Here is a 20390-nt window from a genome sequence, read left to right on the forward strand (position 1 = left end):
AAAAAAAAAAAAAAAGGCACTTGTGTAGGAAACTGGATCGTCGATTCCTCCTGCTAAAAGTTATTCAGCTGCCATCAAAATGATTCATCGATTTGTCAACATTTGAATTGAGGTGACATTATGGTGAAATCTTTCATCTGGAATTATGACACGCAAAAAAAGTGAGAAAATAGAATTTAGGGATATACCCAGCCGTTTTCTATTACACAAGTCCTCAAGATGTAAAAATGTTTTTTGTTTTTGCAGTAAAGGTACCGGTATGTGTTGTTTTTTTTTTTAAGGGTAGAGTGATACTTAAGACGCTACGCTTTTAACTCCGGGGTGGTAAACTCATTTTTGTCGCAGGCCAAGTTCAACTATTTCTCATTTTATTTTAAAGGGGGGGGGGGGGGGGGTTGGTAACAAAAAAAGAAATATCTCATATAAAAAAAATGAAGACTATTTACAACAAACAAGAAGTTGAGACATGATTTGCCGATGCTACATAAAATGATGCCGCAGGCTGGATCTGGCCCCCGGGCCTCGAGTTTGACTACCATGTTTTAAATGCTGTCCATCATCTTGCTCAATATCAAGAATAAGCAAAAAGTGAAGATGATCTGGAGGCCTGTGTAAAGATGGCAGGGGCAGAGTTCCTAATGAGGTAACGTCAAGTTATTCACTATATTTTTCATTTGTGATAATAAATCTCATTGAAAAAATATCGGTCATCGGTGTTAAATCAGGGGAGTCCAAACTACGGCCCCGGTGCCCTTTTATTACTTGCATATAAAATGCTCATGTTTTGCTTCTAAATTTAATAATAGTGATTCAACTGTTGCCCAGTACAGGGGCAGCACTCTTCTAATGGAATAAAGTGACAAAAGCCATCCCAAAATCCCCCCCGCCCCAAAATATATCCTAAACTCTATTTTATACCTTTCACAAAAATCCGTATTGTAGCAGGTTTTACAGAAATTTAATCTAAAACAAAACAGAATTACTTATTGGCTTGGCTTTTGCAATGATTAATCAATGAAAGTTTGAAGAATTTTTTAAGGACCCTTAAAAATGGACTTCCGTTTTCTGGATGAAGTCCACAAAGGAAAAAGTCTGATGCCCCCGCTTGAAATTGATACAGTCCCCGATAGTCATCAGCTGTTTACGAATATTCACAAGTGATCACGCACATTTTGACAGAAACTACATTAGTGATGCACAACCACCAGTAGATGGCAGTGACACACCATTTGAAATCATTATCATCTATCATTTCAAATACCATTTTAAATCAACCTCGTTAGGAGAAATGACAGCATTTTGTGAAAACTCACCTCTATTGCCGATTATGAAAGAATTTTAAAACGGCAAAACCTGTCTTCATTTGTTCCTGGTGAAAGAAGAGACTATTATTTTATTTGGTTGGCGTGTATATAATCATATGGGTCACAATATCCTACGGGTCTTCAAAAAGTCAAAATGTTCGAAAATGTGGCAGTTAATTTCAACTGATGAGGTGTCTCCATACTTTTGCCAACATCATATATTCAGAGATTTGGGTATGGAAAGCACCAAACCAAGTGACTCATTCCAATTTGAAGTCCCCACAGAACGGTATATACGACCCCAGAATAAACAGCTTTGATCAAAATGCTGCTTCAGCGAGGCTGCATTTGTAAAGCGCCTCATGCCACTGCAATACCTCGATTCTGTATGTCTCCATGGAAACCAGGCTGAAGTCTGCCATGTTTGCCGTCCGAGGGGGGGAGAGGGGAGGCTTCGTACACCGAGGTGGATGGATGAGAGGGATGGAGGACAAAGGATGGAATGCCTCATGAGTCGGTCCCTGTTCAAACCCTAAAAGCCATTTGGGCGTGTTTATTTAGAGCCGGCACCCCCCCACCTTCCAATTCAGTATAAATGTACAGCTTTGTATCACAATACTCCAAAGCACATTTCTACATTGCGTTTTCAAACAAATGTCTTACTCTGATCCTGTTGAAGAAAACAAAAATGGCCAATTAAAATATCGGCGCTGTCCTGTGATAAACATGTATGTCCATCTTGGTCATTTTTTTTTTTTGGAAAGGTTTATGTTAATTGGATGTTCGAAATGCGGAATGCTCCACGAACGTAAACGTTTTGAAAAAAAAAATGACAAACATGATACATGTTGTTCACAGGCTAGCATATGGTACTGATGTTAATTCATTTCAAATGTGCAGAAAGGGATTTGAGTTATTCCACGCACACCACTCAAAGCGGGATAAGCAGATCAATTCTCTCTCTTACTCCTTCATGTCAAGTGGGGTGGGCCATTTCTGGTACGTATCTAGAAGCGTTCCATGGAAAACGTATTCAATCCAGATTGGCATTTTCCATGTTAAATAAGGATAACTCACGGAACTTATGCCGATTTATTTTTAGTTTTCACAATGAGTAACACGTTAACATAATGAATATTTTAGTTTGTCATGAGCACAGGAATAGGAACTGCAAAGTGGTTTCCTATATAAAGTCGCCTCTAAAAGTATTGGATACAGTATACTGAAGACATTTGAGTTTCAGAGCAAAAGATGAACCTGAGACAAGTTCAGAAGTCCAACTTTTATTTCATGGCATTTGCATCTAAATGTGTTGGACAACTAAGGACAGAGCACATTTTGCTTGAGCCCACCCACTTCTCAAGTGAACATTAATATTGTTTTTTTTTAAAAAAATAGTTTAACTCATTCAATCCCAGCCATTTTCACTGGCGCAATCCCCTCAATCTCAGCATTTTACTGGATTTGGACTGATCTTGCAAGGCCCACAGAATATTTGGTTCAAATGCTATATAAACATGGAGCCTAAAATAAAGTTTGGACTTTGTTGTTCCATTGTTCAGCAATCGGGCATTACAAAATGGCTAAATTTCATGGAAATGGCGATTCCTGGGCAAAAACCAGACAAAAAGAGCTTTTTGTGAAAGCATGCATTTCAAGCACGTGAGGCACCACTGCCACCTACTGGTCGCTGTTTTACATGATTTACAATGCAAACGGCTTATTCTCATTCACAGATTGCATCAGACGCTCCTCCTTTCTATGACGCAAAAAAAAAAATAGACTTAGACGTACAAGTACGTCCTTGGTAGGCGGGGGCCTAATTTTAAATTTTGAAAAATGAACGCGTTAAATGACTTTGGGGAGTGTTAAGCCAAGATTTCTGCTACAACTTGCTTTACCCATTTATGTTTGACAAACCTGAAATGTTATAAATATCTCATTCATTCCTGTGAAAACCATTAAAAGCTCATGGAAAATTCAAAGTCCAAATAACACATCATTCCTAAAAGGGTGATTAAGTCATACGGTACACGATAACAAAAACGTATGGACTTTTCTTCAGGCGAAGACATGATTAGTAAAACTTTACAGGATCTATATGTAAGACCACAACCGAATATACTGACATAGTCGATCCACTCGTATCCTTATTAAAAAAACGCAATGCACTGTGATTCTGTAGGGTTGCGGCCAAGACTATGTGACATGGAGTGAAGCGTTGTGCTAGAAGTAAAGAAAAAAGTAATACTGTAAAAAAAAAAAAAAATCTAACTTTTAGGGGAGGACAACTATCTTCTTCTCCAACTTTGGTTTGGGGAAGATGAGGCTTCGCATAACGTCATCCAGCTCCTCCAGAGCCAGCCGGGCGTGAAGCACAGCGACCTCATCCGAGTCAGATCGAAGCACCCACTTTAGAGCTCGGTACAGGTCCAACAAAACGTCACCGAGGACCTGATGGACACGGAGAAGAAGTGATGGTGAAGCGGCTCCGATCCTTTTTCGCACGATGAGATAATCCCGACGTGACCCTTCACCCTCCACACGAGCGTCACCACCTGGGCCTAACCTTTGTGATGCGTTTCTGCTCTCATGTCACCGGGTATCATTAAACCCCGTACAGCTGGTGTTCACTAATGACAGAGTCTGGTCTAAGATCAGAACCACAGCCACACCTGAACCGCTCATTACATTTCTGTTTTGGTAGCGGGGGAGGGTCAAGGTTTTAATGAGTACCTAGCAGCCATTGAATAAAAGAATCAATAATGCTGCTTTGTTCAGCGGAGAGATCGGTGCTGTTGAACGGTCTGCGGCTGGATGGATGGAGGTCTTGAGGAGCCGACGATGAGAAGAAAGGAGCGTTGGCGCGGAGTGCCGATGCGGATTTGGAGCTGGGAGTCGCGGCTTGGAGTTTGAAGCGGATTACGTGGAACAGGAGAAGTGAACTCATCTCTTTTCGTCAATGGACGCTACAGCTTCGTGTTTGCTTTCAAAACTTAGCTTGTAGCAGACGTGTGCACATTTTCAGCATGACGTCTCTGATCCACTGGAGAAAGGACACTTTGATCCTCTCCTCTTTCATCTAGAACTGCTTCAGACAACAAAGTGTATGCAGAAAATTGGTGAAGATTGAACGACTGTCTGTGTCCTATGTGTTGTCTTGTGTTATTTTTGTTATTTTGACTTCAAAATGGCGCCGCGAGAGTGGCTGCCTTTCCAGCAGCTCCTATATTTTGTTGTTCTACTTCTTACTTTCATAACTTTGCTGCTGTGAATTGGGAATTTCTCCATTGTGAGACTAATAAAGGGTTTTCTTCTTCTTCTTAATTCATTGAGGGCAGCCTAGAAGAATTGGTTTGCATGAGCGGTTCACAATCATGATGTTCCGGGTGCAGTTTTCACGTTCTCTCTGAGCATGCATACGTTTTCTCGAAATACTCTGGCCTCCTCCCACATTTCCCGTGCAAAATGTAAATGAGCGGTGAACTGACAACAATTGCAGGAAATGTGATGATGTACATAATGATGTCTGTTGTTCCCATAGGTAACCGCGCCTGTGTGAATCAAGCCAAAACAGTTTGAAAGTTAGCTCAAGGACACGGCGCACACCTTGAACAAATTGCTCCCGCGATTAAATGACCTCCACAAAACACGTGTGATAAAGTGTTTGGAGTAATGTTTTTCCATCTTTTCTGAGCTAAGGCACATTTTCTTTCATTGAAAAATTCCGCGGCGCACCACTACCCAAAAATGTGAAGAAAAAAAAAGCTCATTTTAACAGTCGAGTGTTATATCGTTACTATAATAAATACCGTAAATTCCGGGCTACAGACCGCACCTGATTAAGAGCCGCATGCTCAGATTTATAAAGAAAAATCAATTTTGCAACACTATGCATTACGTCAACGACCGTATATTTGTACCTGGGTGGTTTTGTCGCTGAGGCCCCGGAGCAGCAAGGTGATAACGTGGACGGCAGCTCTCCTCACCTCTGCTTCCTTCTCTGTCCTTATCAGAGCAGTGAGACAGGAGCTCAGCTGAACAACACACACGTGAGACACATCACCGCTATGGAGATTTGCAACAATCGTTCTTCCGGTGTCAAAACTGTTTCATTGCGGAAACAGGAATATCAGTAGTATGCATCGTGTCACCGTAGAAGCATTTGCAATCATGTTTCGTGATGTCCATCTGGTACTGTCATTCGTTTCAACTTTACCTCTTGGGCCAGCGGACCGAGTGCATAATCCAGTCTCTGGCACAGTTCTCCCAGGTTAGAGAGACTGCTGGCACGGACACTTTGGTCACGGTCTCTGGTTCCTCTCAGGAACACCGAAATCAGGGGACGACCGAGGTGGGGCGCCAACTCCCCTAAAGGAGAAAAAGGGAAGAAGATGAGACGGTGGTTCCATTGAACGAGTTGCTTACCACGACTGCTGTTAGCCGAGTTGTACGAAGATTACTCATTAAAAGGCAGACGAAACAGGACTGACTTCTTAAAACTGAGGTAGTGAGAAACTCACACGAGTCTCTCTAACGCCGGCTTAGGAAAATTCCCCGTTCCCTCCGGTGACTGCGTTAGAGTAAACGAGGGACGATTGGGAGTTTTAATCCTTTAAACAGAGTTGGCCAGGACTTTTCCCAAGAGTCCTATAGGTAATCGGGATCTGACGATACTTTTGTAGTTTTACAATTTCCAGCTGTCCGCGAGGCAATGAAAGTTGACGGTGAGAGTCGAAAGGTGATTGGATGACTGAGGGCGATGGGGAGAGCGAGCGAGCGAGCTTTTGTATTGTGGTGTGCACAGCACTGTTGACCACTGGAAAAAAAAAATCCATGACATTAGAGATTATTCAAAGTTGACTCGACTATCATTACCTTAACGTGGACTACAACAATTATAAAGTCGTTCATCCCCTAATGTACTTACTATCAAGTCAATATGACAATATCGTATACTTGTATTGCATACAAAATATATCTTGATTTTGCTTTAGATACGATGATATTATTACAATTATTGTTACTTATTGCGGGCGGCCCGGTAGTCCAGTGGTGTTAGCACGTCGGCTTCACAGTGCAGCGGTACCGGGTTCGATTCCAGCTCCGGCCTCCCTGTGTGGAGTTTGCATGTTCTCCCCGGGCCTGCGCGGGTTTTCTCCGGGTGCTCCGGTTTCCTCCCACATTCCAAAAACATGCGTGGCAGGCTGATTGGACGCTCTAAATTGTCCCTAGGTGTGAGTGTGAGTGCGAATGGTCGTTCGTTTCTGTGTGCCCTGCGATTGGCTGGCAACCGATTCAGGGTGTCCCCCGCCTACTGCCCGAAGACAGCTGGGATAGGCTCCAGCACCCCCCGCGACCCTAGTGAGGGTCAAGCGGCTCGGAAGATGAATGAATGAATGTTACTTATTGCATCAAGATGCAGCAAAAAACAAAAAAATCTATTATTTGTCCCAATTATTTGTGCTTTTAACATTTCTAGGTTGCACAACGATGTATGGTGGAGAAGTACGATCAATCCTAATTCCCATTACCAAGCAGTGGATCACCAAATAATTCTTACATTGTTATTTTGAGATACTAGCCAAGATCTTACCCCCATAAACTGCCAAAGCAAACAGAAAGCCAAGACCGCTGGTGAGACCGAGATTTTAGTCATAGGTTTTGTGGTGAATGTCTTCTATGCATAAAATGAATAAAATATGCCTCTGCACTAACATTTGTTGCAAAAATTACACGATTCTGTACGGGAGAAAAAAATGGATGCAGAAAATGTCATTTTACCAAGAATTTGGATATTTCATTAAGCATAATTACAGGGGAAATGTGTGTTACGCGAGTGCACAGGTGACAAACACGAGGCCCGGGGGCCAGATTCGGCCCACCACGTCATTTTATGTGGCCCGCGAAAGCAGCTCAAACATGTCAACTTTCATGGATCCTTTCTAAAATGTCCACCAAAAATTTTAAATTCTCACATGGAATAAATAACAGATATATTCTCACCATTTTCGTGTTAGCAACACCCTCATGATAGTAGCTTAAACAATAGTTGAATCAACACTTACTTATTCTTGACTTCTTTATATGGTTTCAGTCATAACGGCCCTCCAAGTGAAATGGAAACTAAAATGTGGCCCGCGCCATAAATGAGTTTGACACCCCTGCACTAGAGATTGTTCGCCACTCGCCAGCCAATTGCATTTGAGACTGAATTTCAGAAATCCATTAGGAACATATTGGAAAAAGTGATGACAATATATCAGCAACAAATACACAAAATGGATAAATGAGGTGATGATACCCACCCATAGCCCTGCTTGCCCTCATTAGGACTTCTCCCGTTTTAAGTCGAAATTCCAAAGACTGGTCCTTGTTGGATGTCGAGAGTGAGGAACCTTGTTGAAAATCCTTCAGGAGCCTTTCCAGAATTCTCTCAGGATAGAAATCAGCCAATGAAGCAAGTCCTAAAGATAGTAAAACATGACGTCTTTGCATGAGGAATTAAAGACACTCAAAAGAGTTCTCCCGCAATTATAACGCTATAAGTTATTCACAAACAAAAAAAATGACATTACCTTGAATGGCTGACAGGTAGACAAAGGAGTCCTCGTGATCCAGGTTTTCAAGAAAGAGCTAGTGAAAACAAATGGAATGCTTTATTAATCGCCACATACCGAACACTAGAAGACCATGTAACACAATCAGATTTTAAGCAAGACAAATCAAAGAGGACCCCAAACTGGGAAAGAGCAACCAAGACTACAAAGGGAATCATTCAAAACTCACCCGCGGGAATAAAGATAACCTCGCGGTACGATATGGAAAAACATTCAGAAAATAACACAAACACAATAAAAATCAATATTGGGAGGTTGGGCTGCCCGGACAGATGGTTAATGGCTGCCCAATGTGAGAGCGAGGGCACGTCGATAAAAGAGAATATTGAAGTAGGAAGGCAACTAACAAGTCCCTCGGTATCGCCGATGTTGCCCCGAGAGGAGTGGGCTCAGGTGTTCATTCATTATACACCAGAAGAGGCTGTCGGAACCTGCAGCGCCCAATACACCTGCAACTCTTCTTAAAAATGGACGTACATTCATCGCACTGACTCAATGGGGGAAAATCAATGGGGGGGAAAAATCAACAACACACAACTTACAATCAGGACTTTCTCCTGGGCTTGTACAATTTCTCGGTCTCTGGATTGCACCATTTGGGTCAATTTCCTCAGGGCAAATGCTCTGGTTGGAACATCGGGGTGACACGCCTCAAGCAGCCAATCAGAAAAGGCCTTAGAGGAACGTGACATTTCAGAGGACGTCGGCTCTTTGATACGGGATTGTTTAAGCTTGTTCATGACGGATGGAGGTGACGGGGGGCGAGTCCGTGCTGTCTTCGTTTCAATCTGGCTTCTTTTCTTTGAAGGCAGAATGTCGCTCTCGGGTGGTCGGTTGCCGTCTTTGGAGCCCGAGAAAGCGCTGGAAGTGAGATGATAGGCACCGTGGGTAGCAATGACCGCTCTTAAATTGGAGGCCAGCTCTTGGATGAACGCCTCCGGATGTTGCTGCGAAAGAGTCGCCAGCGGCCGGAGCAGTCTTGACATAGAAGAGTAGACGTCGGGGGAAAGCTGGGGATAACATTGAAGTACAAGTGAAACATTTTTTCTTGATGTGCTACGTCATGACTCGAATGATCAAGGGCTGCCTCGTTAAGAGAAGCCGTCGATTGTATCTGGCGAGCGAGCGTGACGGATAAAATGCAAAAGCAGAGGGAACAGCTGATCACTAACATGCGAAATGTCATCATTTCTTATTGTAGATACAGAGATTGGATGTCAGATGCAAAGTTTCGAATAGTTGATCAAGGTCAACGTCATGTCGACTGTTCAGATCAATCGTGGTCCAATTGTAAAAGTCATAACCCAAATAATGATGACGATACAAGCGCAGTGTATTCAAGAATCATATGCTTGACAAGATTGACCCATTTTTAAAGCCCTCCTCAAAACTCACTTGTATTCTTTGGCGTTCCGACTCAGCATGACTTAGATTTGTTCTTGATTTTACTGCTTGGTGCTTTCTACCGCCTTTATTACCGATTTGTCTTACTGTTTATTGTGTATGTTAAATCGCTCCATGTACAGCACTTTGTATGCAGCGATGGCTGTTTGAAAGTGCTCGAGAAATACTCTTGACGTGAGACTTGATTGTTTTTCATTTGAGTGACTACAGTTTGTGTCTCGGAAGGGAGTACCTGCGGTTCAGAAAGCAGAGTTGCCACCAGGCCCATCGCCATACTCAGCGTTTGGGTTTCGATCGGGTTTTCAATGAGAACACCGTTTGCCTTATCCAGAACGATGCATGCCCTCTGAAGCAGAGAACCTATGAAGTCGATCACCTGCGGAGAAGACGGAATGACATCAAACATTGTCTTTGGACAAACGCTGCCTCTTAAGTAGAGCGTTGTGGAAAATAAAAGAGCAATCACTACTTTACAAGAGCAAAGGCTTGTGGGAAAAATGATGAGAAGTCTTTTATCTGAGAACCTTCAACCACTATGCCACGATCCAGAGGTTAGCGTGCCAGAAATAAGTTTATTCAACGATGTAATGCTAACGTACGAGAGTCATTTCTTAATCTGTCAGGCAACTACATTTCAAGCCAAACAAATATTTATTCTGCTTATCAAATACATTATCGAAACTGTCACGCCACCTTCCCTTAATCTGCTTCAATTTAACAACCATAATAGAAATATTAATAAATTGAATTGCGGTGTTTTGTCCATGAATGGATAGGGACGCTTCAATCGTAAGGGATTCTCGAATGCTTTAAAAGTCGCTATCGTTGTCGGCCAGCTTTCTCTCTTTTGCTTGACGTAATCGCAATGGTTTTTATCGTGTTATGGCTTCAGAATGGTGAGCCTGTATTCCGTCTCGAGATTACAGAGGAATGTGGTGACAATCTGCAATTCACTAAATACACTGAAGCCAAAAGAACAAACAGATTGCATGTGACCGTTAAAACAAAGGCGCCACGGAAAATAATCAATCTTTCTTTGTGATGAAAAATGAAACGGAACCAACCACCAAATATTACATTTGTCACTATCCTAATGTAGCAGAAGGACTTATCATTATCATTGATTGTTCAGTATTCCAGATGCATCTGAGGGGGACGTACATTGGTCACAAACCTGTAAGTTTTTTCTCAGTATCACAGTATGCTGAAGGGACTCCACCATTGCGGCCAACACCTGAAGCAAAGCCAATGTGTGGCCTTGCCTTGCAAGCCGAGCCTGTTGCTCCTGCTCCACCTCCAAGAGTGTCATGGAAGATATGTTCAAGTGCTGTCCATCCTTCTCCTCTTCTTCCTCAGCTACTGCCGTCCAGCTGGTTAGCTCCTGCAGGAACACCATTTTGGAAATGGAGTATTTATTAACCACGTTAACGAGAAACATTTGAAGTCCTTCATGATTATTGTTATTTTTTTTATAATTATTATTGTTATTTTTTTTCCTGTCAGGCTGCTGAATAAAAATAACAATAATCTCATCTCATCTTCTGAGCCGCTTGATCCTCACTAAGGTCGCGGGGGGTGCTGGAGCCTATCCCAGCTGTCTTCGGGCAGTAGGCGGGGGACACCCTGAATCGGTTGCCAGCCAATCGCAGGGCACACAGAAACGAACAACCATTCACACTCACACCTAGGGACAATTTAGAGTGTCCAATCAGCCTGCCACGCATGTTTTTGGAATGTGGGAGGAAACCGGAGCACCCGGAGAAAACCCACGCAGGCCCGGGGAGAACATGCAAACTCCACACAGGGAGGCCGGAGCTGGAATCGAACCCGGTATCTCTGCACTGTGAAGCCGACGTGCTAACCACTGGACTACCGGGCCGCCTAAAAAAAATAATCATAATAATTAAATGACAATTGTAAATAGCACTGCGATTTATCCATTTTGTGTTTATATTGCCCTTAATTGAACGGTGTTTGTTGTTGTTTTTTTCTTCTTTCTACATACATTCTTGCTGCTGGAGGCTGTAAATGTCCCCAGTGTGGGACTAATAAAAGATATCTTATCTTATCTTATGATGCATTTCTCCGTAGTGTCACTTACTTGGTTCCCATTAGTTGAAGTAAAAGATATCGATTGTGCAGAATTAACAATATTTATTCCTCACAGAGGGCGGCCCGGTAGTCCAGTGGTTAGCACGTGGGCTTCACAGTGCAGAGGTACCGGGTTCGATTCCAGCTCCGGCCTCCCTGTGTGGAGTTTGCATGTTCTCCCCGGGCCTGCGTGGGTTTTCTCCGGGTGCTCCGGTTTCCTCCCACATTCCAAAAACATGCGTGGCAGGCTGATTGAACACTCTAAATTGTCCCTAGGTGTGAGTGTGAGTGCGAATGGTTGTTCGTTTCTGTGTGCCCTGCGATTGGCTGGCAACCGATTCAGGGTGTCCCCCGCCTACTGCCCGGAGACGGCTGGGATGGGCTCCAGCACCCCCCGCGACCCTAGTGAGGATCAAGCGGTACGGAAGATGAATGAATGAATGAATGAATATTCCTCACAGGTATGTAACCGCAGACCAGCATTCATAAAGGAATATATTGAAGTTGCAATGGACCTCATGAACAATGCACTTCATTTGAGGATGCAAATCAGAGTGCATTCAGTTCATGCTGTACCCTCTTTTGAAATATCACTGCCACCAGTCAGCTAACCTTTTCCCCGTGGTTCATTCCACATCAGTGACCTAAAGGGTATAAGCAGTAAAAACCAATCCTCTTCTGGTTGTGAGGCTTCTTAAAGGAGGGAATTGGGACAACTCCTGCCTTGTGTGGTGCATTATAGTTATCTCTGATTTTGACAAGATGACTGGATTTGCTTGTCAGAGCTTGACCGGGGTGAATAAATGACAATTGCATTGTTGCAAAAAAAAAGCAAACACTGATTTTCTCACCTGCAGCAGGTCAAGGAAGAAATCTCCAGGCACATCACTGTCTTTGAGTTCAGCCAGCAGGCGAGTCAGACATTCTAGCCTCCACTGCTCGCCTGTCAGCTTCTCATACAGAGCATCATCCTCATCACTGAGAGACAAACCACGGTCAAGTTTATAATAGAGAACTTTTGTAAAGACCCCCCCCCCCCTTAGAACTAGATCCGTCACCTGCAGCCTACTCTACAGCCAAGTTGGACTCCACCATTGCTGCCGGGGCTAAAATGGAAGCCTGTTGCTACGTCATTCTTGAGATCCTGCAAACCTGAGAGCTGCCTGAGTAGCGATAGGACGGCGGAGGTCTCAGCATGGCTCAGGTACCACAGCAAAATATCCTGACATGGAGCTCTGTGAAGCAGAAAGAACACGCACACACATACACATACACACACATTTGTCCAATGATCTATAAAAACAACAAACCATGTGACATTGCTCTCGTCTCTTATTGGTCAGTAGCGGCTACAAGAATGCATGCAGGTTGGTTTGGTTCAGAAATTCATTCATTCATCTTCAGACAAACTCAGCACACACTGAATCTCAGTACTGTGGGTTCTACCCCCCGATTCCACGGAGTTTATCATCAGAGTGCTTTCAGTTCATTTTCCTGAATGTCATAGCGGCCGGGGTACAATTCAACTGGTGAAGAGAAGCTTTAAACCTTCGTCCACAAAATACAATCATGTACAGTACTTGCAATAAGATCAATAGAGAATCATATTTCATTTGAGTGAAAATTGCGAGAGATGAGATTGACGCTACGCTAACACTCGTTACGTTTGGTTGAATTGAAACCAACACCGGAGCTCAAATGTGAACGTGGCGCCGTCCAATGAAGAGGATCAGTGATAAACGCAGTTAGCATAGAGAAAACGCATAGTGAACAGTACAAACAAGCAAATGCATCGGAAGAGCGGGCTCTCTGCCAGTCTGTCAATGTGGGTTGACCAGGCATGCAAAGACTGCACATTTTGTCCAACAGAGAGCATTGTAAAAGCAGAGTTAAGTCAAGTCAAGTTAACAGTACCGGTATTTCTCGAGCACTTTCAAACAGCCATCGCTGCATACAAAGTGCTGTACATGGAGCGATTTAACATGCACAATAAACAGTAAGACAAATCGCTAATAAAGGCGGTAGAAAGTACCAAACAGTAAAATCAAGAACAAATCTAAGTCATGCTGAGTCCAACGCCAAAGAATACAAGAGCAACCAAGACATGACTTTATGCATCATTTAACTGCTTAGCCTTTGGCCCGATAATAAAAATGTCAGTGTGAACACTAAATGAAAAGGACACAATGTGCACAGAATGCACTTACAATTTATCCATCCATGGTCTATCTCGTCATGGATTTTTTTTTTAATTGCCTTTTACGTCCTCTGGTCTGTTTATAAAAATGTCAGTGTGAACATTAAACAAACTGGACTGAAGAGGGCAGACACGTGTGTGTGTGTGTGTGTGTGTGTGTGTGTGTGTCTGTGCGTGTGCGTGTGTATGCAGCCAAGGCATCACAACCTCATTGGAGAACAAAATTCTTTTCAAAACTAAAAACATTTTTAACAACTACTGAATGTCTCTTCATTTTAGAATAATAAACAACAAAAGACAGTTTAGAATACTACTAAAAAGAAAAAAAAAACTAAATTCACATCACACAACCGAAAATGTATTGTTAATTTATTTATAACACTAATTATAATCTCAAGTTCAACCTCTGTATATTTTCACATAGAGAATTAGAAGAACTGGGACACACAAACTGCGTTGTCCCCATGAACTGGGGTTAATCGGAGAGTTTGGTGCCTTAACAGTAGTTAGGATGTAGACAAGCAAAATGATAATTCTTTGTTTTTACACTCATCAGGTCCCAAATAGCCTAAATATCAAAGAGAAAATAAAAATAAAATAAAAATGCATGCCTTGCAAGAGTTCGGGTCTTAGGAGGTTAAAGACACCATGCATAAAGAGCAAATGGCAGTCCTGATAAAACAAACAAAAAAAAAAACGTACCGTAGGTTGCAGACGTTCTGCTTGGTGAAACAGAAGAGTGTGAAGACAACTGGAAGAACTTCTTCCAATGCTCTGAGAAGAGTAGTTGAAGGGCTGTTGCCCACAACCCAAATCTGACCACAAGAAATCCAAGGGGAAAAAAACCCCACTGTGATATGCATGACATTGGAGTATAGAAAAATAAAACGAAAAACAAAATCATTTAACCCTATAAACTCATATATATACTCATTAAACATGCAATAGAAAGAGCATTATATTGGGGTATTCACACGGCAACTTTTGCTCCGGTGCAGCACCCGGGTTGCCCCCGTAGAACGTTCACACGTACAAAGTTACACCGGAGTAGCCCCTGAAAATAGCTTACACCGGAGCAAATTTAACCCTGCTCAAGGAGGTGTTTGAAAAATTTGCTCCGGAGTAAATGCTCGTTTGCAGGGCAGCACCGATGCAAAATGGTATGGGTGAACGCTATACGGGTAGACTCGCTACGCATGAGAAGAGTTGATTACATACGGGTAGTATGCGTTGCTTTCGTGCTCTGTTGTACTTCCGCCAGCTTCCCTTTTGTAGGAGACTGGACTGTCTTGGAGTTGTTTGTGTAGTTGGTTCCTCTGTTGTGTTTTCACAACCCCCCCCCCCCCCCCCCATAGAATTTAGTTTGTGATTTCCTCTCTTGATTTTCTGTTTGGCGCATTACGTTTGCTTTTCTCAGTGTCATTGAAGTCATCGTTGATTTACGATTTCGGGGGCAGTCATTGAACGCCTCTCGAACAGAAGACACAGAGACCGACAAGGACATGCTTGTAGTTGCTTGAGTTAAACAAATTAATATGGTGTATGTTTTAAAAAGAACCACCGCGACAGCTCTTTGTTTTATTCCCGTATCTTATTGAGGCTGCACCGGGGTAAACACGCTTCTCTTTAGTCAGCAGCTTTTAACGTGTGAACGCTCCACAAAATTTGCATCGGTGTAAGATCGATCGCAACAAAATACGTCAGTGCAGCACCAATGCAAATGTGTGCCGTGTGAACACCCCTTATTACTCGGGTGCTTGGGTACTGGTTTCGCTTAGTAATAGCAGTTGCTATAGAGGGCTCTATTTTTGTGTCTATTGTAAGTTTGCCGCAAGGTAAGATCTAAATATGCGCAGGCGGGGGGGAGGGGCAAGGTGAACTACGTTTTGATAATTTCGCAGACCCGTGCAAGCCAATTCATCGTAGCTCATACAAGAAAAAAAAAGTGTGTCTTGTCGCGTAAACACGACAGACCTTATTTTTGAAATTGAACTTCATCATAAAAACTGAGGACAACCTGTTTTTTTATTTCTCCAAAAATATTTCATTCTTATGAGCCACACTGCAGACGCTTTTAGACGAACTGACCTTCTTAATGTCCTCCACACATTGCGTCATCTCCCATTCCTCCACGGCAACTTGGCAGTCCGCATCAGCTGGAAAAAAAAAATCAGGCAGTACTTTGTTTTTTGGCATTTTTCCAATTGAAACAGGTGCTTACGTGTCGATCATCAAATGGACAGTTAGGTGTCCCCATTGTATATGTTGACAAAATAAAATCTCAATCGGAAATACTCATCGGTTTGCAGACGGGTAGGTAGAAGGAACGATAGGTTTTTTTTTGGACCGCCTTGAGTTTGCCACCTTATTTGTTTTTGTTTTGAAAGGATAGAACACATTTTGGAGCATTTCGCTACAGTTGGATAATTATGAACATTTGTAAATAGAAATGTCTTTTCACAAGTGCGATAAAGCATGTCAAACCACTCTTACGTGTCTACGTGTTTTTGTTTTTTTTTCTTCATCACTGAGGAGGCCCAGACATACTGTAACTAGTTACTACCTACTTAATAACTAGCCTAAGGGAGCAACATAGTGTAAAATATATTAAACTAGATACTTATCTTTTTTTGTTTTGTTCCAAAACTTATTAGGACTTACAAAATTTTATGTCAACAGGTGGTAGAGAGCTCAAGAAAAACACCATAATAGAAAACATGTTATCGCAAACTATGTAGACTTGCCACAGTTACGGTACCTTGAAAAAGTAACTTACCGTAGTTTACGGATTTTTTGTTTTTAACAGTAGCAAAGTTAGATTAACGGCCCTACTTAAAATACAATCTACTTAACCAGAAGTGCATTTTTAACAGGGATGTTAATGAATGAAGTTTGTTTTTATTAAAAAGAAAATAAAGAGAATATTTACTTTAAAAAGACTGAGGGGTGGGGGTGGGGGGCGGGGGGTTACTCAACATAACTGGACTAACGTACTTTTTTTTAAACAAAATATCTTCATTGTTTACAAATATAACAATTACATTTGGGAACTCCTGCGGTCACATAATCCGGTGGGATTTTTACTTCAAGATTGAATGCATATTTGATTAATTGTTCATGGAAAAATTTGTAACGCAGTAGTAAGATGACAGCATCACTGGCTATAGCCCGACGTATAACAGCCTTGACAATTTCATCTATTGAAAATGAAATCTTGTGCACGTGTTTGAGATTGTTACTAACCAGCGGCCACGATGCAGTGGTAGAGAGGACTCAACACAGGAACCAGCAAGTAGGGCTGAGCAAATCTGGGCTTCTCTTGCAGCAAATTGAGAGCTGCCCTTGTGGCCACACACTGAAACTGTTGAGCTGTAAGCGCGTCTTTGATATGCAGGAGCTCAAGGATCTACACCAACACAAACCAATCAAATTCATGCAATTAGATGACGGTAATTAATGAAACTATGACAATGGACTCCGGATCAAATAACCCCAAATGACGTTCACGGTTAAATTACAATTCAGATTGATTAATGCGTTTCATGATGGCGCTATATGAGGCATTTTTTTTTTCAGTCCCATTATTTTCAGAGTAGCTTTGAGTGTGTAAACTGACCTGAGAACAGACTTGCTTATAGTAGGTCTCAGCTGATTCGGACTGTTGGGGGCATGCTGTGAGAATCTTGGCTATACTGTCACATTTCTTCCAATCTGACCCACCTAGAGGACATAAGCAGTGTCTGAGAAAGAAGCTCAATGTGACGTTTCTGTTTGGCGTTTCCGGGATTCATCATCTGCCACTCGCTCACCTGTTCCTCCCTCCAGGATGGCTCTGACTACGGCCTGGACCCCATTAGGCTGCATCAGACGCTCAGAGAGTAACTGACCACAAAGACGCCTCAGCCAGTCAGGAGCTCCCCTGCTTCTGGAACTAGCAGAGCTTCCTAAAGGACCAGACTTATGGAAGAGAGACATCAGATGGTACATTCAGCCTCAATTCCCATGACTGCATTTGGGCCTCATAGTTACATATTGGTGTTTTTCATCCTGCATTCATTCATTCATTCATTCATTCATTCATTCATTCATTCATCTTCCGAGCCGCTTGATCCTCACTAGGGTCGCGGGGGGTGCTGGAGCCTATCCCAGCCGTCTTCGGGCAGTAGGCGGGGGACACCCTGAATCGGTTGCCAGCCAATCGCAGGGCACATAGAAACGAACAACCATTCGCACTCACACTCATACCTAGGGACAATTTAGAGCGTTCAATCAGCCTGCCACGCATGTTTTTGGAATGTGGGAGGAAACCGGAGCACCCGGAGAAAACCCACGCAGGCCCGGGGAGAACATGCAAACTCCACACAGGGAGGCCGGAGCTGGAATCGAACCCGGTACCTCTGCACTGTGAAGCCCACGTGCTAACCACTGGACTACTGGGTCGCCGTGTTTTTCGTCCCTTTGTTTTTATTTATTTCATCCATCCGGCCATTTTCTATACCGCATAATATTCTCATTAGGGTCACAGGTGAGATGGAAATGATCCCAGCCGATTTTGTGTCAGAGGCGGGGTACAACCTGGACGAGTCGCCAGCAAATCACAGGGCAGATATTGAGACCCCAACCTCAAAACTGATGTACTAATCACTATTCCACCGTCCAGCCTCTATTTTATTTAAACAAGACTAAAGCATACCTGCTTGGCTCCACCTTGTAAAATGAGAAGCTCCTTGATAACGACTGGCTGATACACTTTTACTAGAAGACTTTGGAGAGCATCCCGACTGTTTCGACGTTCCTCTTCACTCAACTCCTAAAGAGAGAGAAAAAAAATCTCAGCCTGTGCCAGCATTTTGACAGAAACATTTACAACATACAGTACAATCCACCAGACGCACAATTTGTACAATCTCATGAGATCCAATACAACAGTCATATTCAAGAAGGCCGCCTTGGGTCGTGATGATTTCCTTAATTAGTCATGACAGAGGCACACGAGTTGAATTCAATCAACGGAGAGAGCAAATAAACCAACACGACGAAGCGCTACCTGAACATTCTTTGTGCTGCTTGTCATCTTGGACTTCTGTGGCTGATAACCGAGCTGACAGAGTGCCGCTATCACATCTCCCAGGTGCCGGGTGAACACCAGCGTGGCAAGAGATGACAGTTCAGCAAAGCGCAACAACATAGTGGTTGTTGTCAGAAGCTGGTGTGCTGCTCCAGCAGCAGTTTGACCAGACACCATTTTTTCCACCATGGCGCCGAATGCAGACCTGTGACCAAGTGGCACACCTACTCCTGGAGCCAAGAATGGACAGAGGCCAAAAGAAACCACAAATTGAAGGGCTGTTCCAATTGTTTTCTGTTGAGAGAAACTGAGGACATCTGGTGGTAAGGGGGGAGCCATCTCAGGGGTGCGTAATTTGGCAGAAGGAGCAGGTGTCTGCTGGAAAAGCTTGAGTTCAGCAGAAAGGTGGCGTGCTAAGCTGAGCAATAGAAGCAGACACTCCTGGACAAAGCTCCAAATCACATCCTCTGTATCATTTAAGTACCAGCTCGCGTCAACCAATACATCTTCCCTGAGTCTCCTTGCCTCCTGCAGACTGTTGTTACCGTGTAGCTGCTCCAGGAGAACATCTATGTTCCCCCGCAGTGATAACAGAAGCGCCTCCTCCTTTGAGGTTCGTGCATTACATGCAGACGCCTCTGCAAACAAAACACCACCAACATTATCATGACACATAACAATAAGCACCTTGCTATGCAGTTGTTTGATAACGTAATCAACAAAATAAAAATCTCCTGTGTAAAATGATTGTTTCTTGAAAAAAAAAACCTAAAATAAATGCAACCCAAAAAAAAAGGAGTTAAAAATCCGTTTTCGTTGTCGAACTGTAAGCCCATAATTTGCAAACTGAAACGGTTCCGCGTTATTTGTGGGCGAAGGTTTGGAAGTCGGTGAGCACCAGCGAATGTTGTTTATTTTGCACACAATCTCTCAAGATGTTCGCCAACAATGTAAACGGCCTAAAACAGGACCTCTTGTCGAAATAATAATACCTTTTATTTGAAAGCGCTTTTCATCATACTCAGAGACACAAGAGCTTAAAACACGGGATAAAAATGTGCACTTAAAACAAGCATACATAATTTACAAAAGCACATTTAGATGAACAAAAAGCAAAAATGGGTAAAAGAGATTAAAATTTTTAATATGTTAAAACATTTGATGGTGACAAGAAAAACTGTTTGCAACCTTACAACTGTTTGGGAATATCTGGCAAACTTCTTTCCAATTGTTTGCAACATTGAACGAACCATGCACATATAAATTTATACACATGCATAAATAATAGACATCTCTTACGTGCGTAAAAAGCTAAGCGGCGACGCGGGCTTTCGGAACGTTTCCAGTTACGTGGTCATTTCAATTCAAACCGCTATAAATTGTGAACCGCTTACCAGCAAGGGGTTTCGTGAGCACATTCAATGCTGAGATTATTTCCGCAATCATGTTGTCTTCATATACATGTTTAACTTGTGAATGAGTCCTTCTTTTACAGCATGTTTTAGGAAAGTGTTCGCCAGATTGTTAAAAACATGTTACTGGCGCTGAAATAATACGTCACGGCGCACAATAATTTGCTGGAGGGTTGCATTTAGGAACCGTCGGATAAAAAAGAACTCGTACTCATGCAGAAGCTAGAGCAGCAAGTGTGGCCATGAAAATAGTATTAGATTGTAATCTTCCTTTCAATAAACTCTCTCTCCACA

The 20390-nt window shown here is 42.8% G+C and overlaps 1 protein-coding gene across 1 annotated transcript; it reads right to left on the minus strand.

Annotated features, from left to right (window-relative positions):
* Nucleotides 1-2571: 2571 nt before the first annotated feature.
* On the minus strand, nt 2572-20275 carry tango6 (transport and golgi organization 6 homolog (Drosophila)). The gene is made up of 18 exons (XM_052062022.1): nt 20079-20275; nt 18664-19322; nt 18310-18426; nt 17426-17573; nt 17233-17336; nt 16860-17022; nt 15705-15772; nt 14319-14431; nt 12478-12654; nt 12271-12397; nt 10503-10709; nt 9561-9704; nt 8467-8934; nt 7883-7940; nt 7613-7771; nt 5524-5675; nt 5228-5341; nt 2572-3758 (listed from the first exon to the last, which is right to left on the minus strand). Exons 1-18 carry the CDS (start codon nt 20128-20130, stop codon nt 3582-3584), a joined length of 3207 nt encoding a protein of 1068 aa, XP_051917982.1. The 5' UTR covers nt 20131-20275; the 3' UTR covers nt 2572-3581.
* Between the last annotated feature and the right edge of the window lie 115 nt (nt 20276-20390).

Source organism: Hippocampus zosterae, chromosome 3 (genome assembly GCF_025434085.1).
Source record: "Hippocampus zosterae strain Florida chromosome 3, ASM2543408v3, whole genome shotgun sequence".
NCBI classification, from domain to species: domain Eukaryota; kingdom Metazoa; phylum Chordata; class Actinopteri; order Syngnathiformes; family Syngnathidae; genus Hippocampus; species Hippocampus zosterae.